Below are 7,059 nucleotides of genomic sequence, written 5' to 3'. Positions count from 1 at the left end.
ATCTCCCTCTTTATCTTTCTGTCCATCATCATGTCCTGGATCTTTTACTATTTACTCCTTCTCTCTTCTCTGCCTCCCAGCTCAGCCCAGGTGTAGTTAGTGATGGTGTAGTGAGTGATGGTGTAGTGAGTGGGGTAGTGAGTGAGTGGAGTAGTGAGTGAGTGGTGTAGTGAGTGATGGTCTAGTATAGTGAGTGGTGGTGTAGTGAGTGATGGTCTAGTCTAGTGAGTGGTGGTGTAGTGAGTGATCATGTAGTGGTGTAGTGAGTTAAGGTGTGGTGAGTAAAGGTGTAGTAAATGATGGTGTAGTGAGTGGTGTTGTGAGTGAAAGAGTAGTGAGTAAAGGTGTAGTGAGTGAAAGTGTAGTGAGTAAAGGTGTAATGAGTGATGTAGTGGGTAAAGGTGTAGTGGGTGAAGGTGTAGTGGGTAAAGGTATAGTGGGTGATGTAGTGGGTAAAGGTGTAATGAGTAACGCTGTAGTGAGTGGTGTAGTGGGTAAAGGTGTAGTGAGTAAAGGTGTAGTGAGTAAAAGTGTAGTGAGTAAAAGTGTAGTGGGTAAAGATGTAGTGAGTAAAGGTGTAGTGAGTGAAAGGTGTAGTGAGTAAAGATGTAGTGGGTAAAAGTGTAGTGAGTGAAAGTGTAGTGAGTGATATAGTGGGTAAAGGTCTAGTGAGTGATGTAGTGGGTAAAGATGTAGTGAGTGAAGGTGTAGTGAGTGAAGGTGTAATGAGTGAAAGTGTAGTGAGTAAAGGTGTAATGAGTGATGTAGTGGGTAAAGGTGTAGTGGGTGATGTAGTGGGTAATGGTGTAGTGGGTGATGTAGTGGGTAAAGATGTAGTGAGTGAAGGTGTAGTCTAGTGAGTGGTGGTGTAGTGAGTGATCATGTAGTGGTGTAGTGAGTTAAGGTGTGGTGAGTAAAGGTGTAGTAAATGATGGTGTAGTGAGTGGTGTTGTGAGTGAAAGAGTAGTGAGTAAAGGTGTAGTGAGTGAAAGTGTAGTGAGTAAAGGTGTAATGAGTGATGTAGTGGGTAAAGGTGTAGTGGGTGAAGGTGTAGTGGGTAAAGGTATAGTGGGTGATGTAGTGGGTAAAGGTGTAATGAGTAACGCTGTAGTGAGTGGTGTAGTGGGTAAAGGTGTAGTGAGTAAAGGTGTAGTGAGTAAAAGTGTAGTGAGTAAAAGTGTAGTGGGTAAAGATGTAGTGAGTAAAGGTGTAGTGAGTGAAAGGTGTAGTGAGTAAAGATGTAGTGGGTAAAAGTGTAGTGAGTGAAAGTGTAGTGAGTGATATAGTGGGTAAAGGTCTAGTGAGTGATGTAGTGGGTAAAGATGTAGTGAGTGAAGGTGTAGTGAGTGAAGGTGTAATGAGTGAAAGTGTAGTGAGTAAAGGTGTAATGAGTGATGTAGTGGGTAAAGGTGTAGTGGGTGATGTAGTGGGTAATGGTGTAGTGGGTGATGTAGTGGGTAAAGATGTAGTGAGTGAAGGTGTAGTGAGTGAAAGTGTAGTGAGTGAAAGTGTAGTGAGTGAAAGGTGTAGTGAGTGAAGGTGTAATGAGTGAAAGTGTAATGAGTGATGTAGTGGGTAAAGGTGTAGTGGGTGATGTAGTGGGTAAAGGTGTAGTGGGTGATGTAGTGGGTAAAGGTGTAGTGGGTGATGTAGTGGGTAAAGGTGTAATGAGTGAAAGTGTAGTGAGTAAAGGTGTAATGAGTGATGTAGTGGGTAAAGGTGTAGTGGGTGATGTAGTGGGTAAAGGTGTAGTGGGTGATGTAGTGGGTAAAGGTGTAATGAGTAACGGTGTAGTGAGTGGTGTAGTGGGTAAAGGTGTAGTGAGTAAAAGTGTAGTGAGTGAAAGTGTAGTGAGTGATGTAGTGGGTAAAGGTCTAGTGAGTAATGTAGTGAGTAAAGGTGTAGTGGGTAAAAGTGTAGTGAGTGAAAGGTGTAGTGAGTAAAAGTGTAGTGAGTGAAAGTGTAGTGAGTGATGTAGTGGGTAAAGGTCTAGTGAGTGATGTAGTGAGTAAAGGTGTAGTGAGTAAAGGTGTAGTGAATAAAGGTGTAGTGGGTGAAAGGTGTAGTGAGTGATGTAGTGAGTAAAGGTGTAGTGGGTGATGTAGTGAGTAAAGGTGTAGTGGGTGATGTAGTGAGTGATGTAGTGAGTAAATGTGTAGTGAGTGATGTAGTGAGTAAAGGTGTAATGAGTAAAGGTGTAGTGAGTGAATGTGTAGTGAGTAAAGGTGTAGTGGGTAAAGGTGTAGTGGGTGATGTAGTGGGTAAAGGTGTAGTGGGTGATGTAGTGGGTAAAGGTGTAATGAGTAACGGTGTAGTGAGTGGTGTAGTGGGTAAAGGTGTAGTGAGTAAAAGTGTAGTGAGTGATGTAGTGGGTAAAGGTCTAGTGAGTGATGTAGTGAGTAAAGGTGTAGTGGGTAAAAGTGTAGTGAGTGAAAGGTGTAGTGAGTAAAAGTGTAGTGAGTGAAAGTGTAGTGAGTGATGTAGTGGGTAAAGGTCTAGTGAGTGATGTAGTGAGTAAAGGTGTAGTGAGTAAAGGTGTAGTGAATAAAGGTGTAGTGGGTGAAAGGTGTAGTGAGTGATGTAGTGAGTAAAGGTGTAGTGGGTGATGTAGTGAGTAAAGGTGTAGTGGGTGATGTAGTGAGTAAAGGTGTAGTGAGTGATGTAGTGAGTAAATGTGTAGTGAGTGATGTAGTGAGTAAAGGTGTAGTGAGTGAATGTGTAGTGAGTAAAGGTGTAGTGGGTAAAGATGTAGTGGGTAAAGGTGTAGTGGGTGATGTAGTGGGTAAAGGTGTAATGAGTAACGGTGTAGTGAGTGGTGTAGTGGGTAAAGGTGTAGTGGGTAAAAGTGTAGTGAGTAAAAGTGTAGTGAGTGAAAGTGTAGTGAGTGATGTAGTGGGTAAAGGTCTAGTGAGTGATGTAGTGAGTAAAGGTGTAGTGGGTAAAAGTGTAGTGAGTGAAAGGTGTAGTGAGTAAAAGTGTAGTGAGTGAAAGTGTAGTGAGTGATGTAGTGGGTAAAGGTCTAGTGAGTGATGTAGTGAGTAAAGGTGTAGTGAGTAAAGGTGTAGTGAGTAAAGGTGTAGTGGGTGAAGGTGTAGTGAGTGATGTAGTGAGTAAAGGTGTAGTGGGTGATGTAGTGAGTAAAGGTGTAGTGGGTGATGTAGTGAGTAAAGGTGTAGTGAGTGATGTAGTGAGTAAAGGTGTAGTGAGTGATGTAGTGAGTAAAGGTGTAGTGAGTGATGTAGTGAGTAAAGGTGTAATGAGTAAAGGTGTAGTGAGTGAATGTGTAGTGAGTAAAGGTGTAGTGAGTAAAGGTGTAGTGAGTAAAGGTGTAGTGGGTGAAAGGTGTAGTGAGTGATGTAGTGAGTAAAGGTGTAGTGAGTAAAGGTGTAGTGAGTAAAGGTGTAGTGAGTGATGTAGTGAGTAAAGGTGTAATGAGTAAAGGTGTAGTGAGTGAATGTGTAGTGAGTAAAGATGTAGTGGGTAAAGGTGTAGTGAGTAAAGGTGTAGTGAGTAAAGGTGTAGTGGGTAAAGGTGTAGTGAGTAAAGGTGTAGTGAGTGAATGTGTAGTGAGTAAAGGTGTAGTGAGTAAAGGTGTAATGAGTAAAGGTCTAGTGAGTGATGGTCTAGTCTAGTGAGTGGTGGTGTAGTGAGTGATAGTCTAGTCTAGTGAGTGGTGGTGTAGTGAGTGATCAAGTAGTGGTGTAGTGAGTGAAGGTGTGGTGAGTAAAGGTGTAGTAAATTATGGTGTAGTGAGTGAAGGTGTAATGAGTGATGTAGTGGGTAAAGATGTAGTGAGTGAAGGTGTAGTGGGTGAAAGTGTAGTGAGTGAAAGGTGTAGTGAGTGAAGGTGTAGTGAGTGAAGGTGTAGTGAATAATGGTGTAATGAGTAAAGGTGTAGTGAGTGAAAGAGAAGTGAGTGAAGGTGTAGTGAGTAAAGGTGTAGTGAGTGAAAGTGTAGTGAGTGAAGGTGTAGTGAGTGAAGGTGTTGTGAGGGAAAGTGTAGTGAGTGAAAGTGTAGTGAGGGAAAGTGTAGTGAGTGAAAGTGTAGTGAGTGAAGGTGTAGTGAGTGAAAGTGTAGTGAGTGAAGGTGTAGTGAGTGAAAGGTGTAGTGAGTGAAGGTGTAGTGAGTGAAGGTGTAGTGAATAATGGTGTAATGAGTAAAGGTGTAGTGAGTGAAAGAGTAGTGAGTGAAGGTGTAGTGAGTAAAGGTGTAATGAGTAAAGGTGTAGTGAGTGAAGGTGTTGTGAGGGAAGGTGTAGTGAGTGAAGGTGTTGTGAGGGAAAGTGTAGTGAGTGAAAGTGTAGTGAGTGAAGGTGTAGTGAGTGAAAGTGTAGTGAGTGAAGGTGTAGTGAGTGAAAGTGTAGTGAGTGAAGGTGTAGTGAGTGAAGGTGTTGTGAGGGAAAGTGTTGTGAGGGAAAGTGTAGTGAGTGAAGGTGTTGTGAGGGAAAGTGTTGTGAGGGAAAGTGTTGTGAGGGAAAGTGTTGTGAGGGAAAGTGTAGTGAGGGAAAGTGTAGTGAGTGAAGGTGTAGTGAGTGAAAGTGTAGTGAGTGAAAGAGTTTTACACACTCACATAAAACTACTTCCCTCACATCTCTCCTCAATCACATCCAGACATCTGTAATGTTTCAGTTTCTACCTGTCCAGCAGATGCTGGAGTGAAACAACCCCCGGCGTGTGTGTGTGTGTGTGTGTGTGTGTGTGTGTGTGTGTGTGTGTGTGTGTGTGTGTGTGTGTGTGTGTGTGTGTGTGTGTGTGTGTGTGTGTGTGTGTGTGTGTGTGTGTGTGTGTGTGTGTGTGTGTGTAACCCTCTCCCAACATGTGTGTCTGTGGGTGGTGGGATAGGCAGAAGATATATTTCCATTCTAATGAAATGAATGAATAAAGTATCTGTTCTATTCTAATCTCTCAGACTCTAGGCAAATGCAGACATCTCCGTCGTGGTCCTATGAGCAGTCCTACCCCTACCTGGGTCAGATAACCACGCCCACCGTCCACTCAACCACGCCCATCTCACCCAGCCGCTCCTCCCTCAGTGACCTGTCCAGCCGCCTCTCAGGTAACACACAAACACTCATTCACCCACTGCCGACTGCCTGTAGTGTTCTCTTACCGTCATCGATCTCTCTCATTCACTTCCTGCTTCCACTCTAACCTCTAACCCCTGACCTCTCCCCCTACAGGCCCTGACCTCACAGCCTTCAGCGACCCCCGTATGTCCCTGGATCGCCCGTTCTCCTCCCTGACCTCACTCCCTGACAGCCGCTACCCTGACCCGCGCATGCACTACCCTACTGGGGCCTTCACATACACCCCTACCCCTGTATCCAACGGCGCCATCGGACTGACCATGGCAACCACCCCTGCTGGGCGTTACCACACCTACCTCCCCCCGCCCTACCCTACAAACGCCCCCCAGGGCCAAAGTGGACCGTTCCAGGCCGGTTCCTCTCCCTATCACCTGTATTATAGCACGGCAGCTGGGTCCTACCAATTCTCCATGATGGCGGGGGGAGGCGGGGAGCGGTCTCCTCCGAGGATATTCCCTCCCTGCACCAACGCATCCACAGGCTCCTCCCTCCTGCACCCGTCTCTGCCAAATCAGAGCGAAGGGGTGGGGGTGGAAGCGGAGGGAAGTCACAGTAGCTCCCCTACCAATATGGTACCCGAGGCCGTATGGCGGCCATATTGAGCACGGCAGCGGGGTTGACAAATGATTGACGGACTTGCTGGCTAATTGGAGTGGAGAAGGGGCTTTCACGGAGCGTTCCTATTGGATCATTAGAATGATCAAGGAACAAATTGAGGAAGGAACAGAAACAGGGTGCCATTTTACACCGAGGAGCATGCAGCAGCACTGAACTGAAAATAATTCAGCTTTGTTTTATAAAAGGATTGTTTGCCATGGTTATGATTGTTGTTGGTATTATGAATTACTCTTGGCCAAAAATACAATGGGTGATTTTTATGTGCCACAGGCACTCCCCTCCTATCCCACCTCCCCTTGTCCCTCCGCCCCGTCTCCTCCCTTATCCCACCTCCCCTTGTACCTCCTCCCCCTCTCCTCCCTTATCCCACCTCCCCTTGTCCCTCCGCCCCCTCTCCTCCCTTATCCCACCTCCCCTTGTACCTCCTCCCCCTCTCCTCCCTTATCCCACCTCCCCTTGTACCTCCTCCCCCTCTCCTCCCTTATCCCACCTCCCCTTGTACCTCCTCCCCCTCTCCTCCCTTATCCCACCTCCCCTTGTACCTCCTCCCCCTCTCCTCCCTTATCCCACATCCCCTTGTACCTCCTCCCCCTCTCCTCCCTTAGCCCCCCCCCTTGTACCTCCTCCCCCTCTCCTCCCTTATCCCACCTCCCCTTGTACCTCCTCCCCCTCTCCTCCCTTATCCCACCTCCCCTTGTACCTCCGCCCCCTCTCCTCCCTTATCCCACCTCCCCTTGTACCTCCTCCCCCTCTCCTCCCTTATCCCACCTCCCCTTGTACCTCCTCCCCCTCTCCTCCCTTAGCCCACCTCCCCTTGTACCTCCTCCCCCTCTCCTCCCTTAGCCCACCCCCCCCCCTTGTACCTCCTCCCCCTCTCCTCCCTTATCCCACCTCCCCTTGTACCTCCGCCCCCTCTCCTCCCTTATCCCACCTCCCCTTGTACCTCCTCCCATATCCCACCTCCTCTTGTACCTCCTCCCCCTCTCCTCCCTTATCCCACCTCCCCTTGTACCTCCGCCCCCTCTCCTCCCTTATCCCACCTCCCCTTGTACCTCCTCCCATATCCCACCTCCCCTTGTACCTCCTCCCCCTCTCCTCTCTTATCCCACCTCCCCTTGTACCTCCTCCCCCTCTCCTCCCTTATCCCACTCTCCCCTTGTTCAAAATGGAGAGAGTGCTGTTAATGTAAATGATGGCCAGCCAAGATCTGTGTCTGTTCTGTCATGTTTGTATTGGTTTATGGCCGTGATATTGTCTGCACTGATCTACAATCAGCACTGTTATTCGATTCACAATGGTTAAGGGTAGGAATTTACAGGGAATGCTGTACCCAGTTCAGTGCTTATGGACATTG

At 47.2% G+C, this 7,059-nt stretch overlaps 1 protein-coding gene across 5 annotated transcripts in view; it reads left to right on the top strand.

Moving 5' to 3' along the window:
* Window positions 1-6,100, top strand: part of LOC110495653 (runt-related transcription factor 1) — a 51,271-nt gene extending 45,171 nt beyond the window's left edge. For all 5 annotated transcript variants that reach the window (XM_036951989.1, XM_036951990.1, XM_036951991.1 and 2 more), the window contains 2 exons: window positions 4,910-5,056; window positions 5,181-6,100. In XM_036951989.1, coding sequence (XP_036807884.1) covers window positions 4,910-5,056; window positions 5,181-5,689 — 656 coding nt within the window. In that variant the 3' untranslated portion in view covers window positions 5,690-6,100. The remainder of the gene's footprint in view (window positions 1-4,909; window positions 5,057-5,180) is intronic.
* Window positions 6,101-7,059: the final 959 nt, after the last annotated feature.

This window comes from Oncorhynchus mykiss, chromosome 18 (assembly GCF_013265735.2).
Source record: "Oncorhynchus mykiss isolate Arlee chromosome 18, USDA_OmykA_1.1, whole genome shotgun sequence".
Classification (NCBI taxonomy): Eukaryota; Metazoa; Chordata; class Actinopteri; order Salmoniformes; family Salmonidae; genus Oncorhynchus; species Oncorhynchus mykiss.
This window is presented reverse-complemented; position numbering and strand designations above follow the sequence as displayed.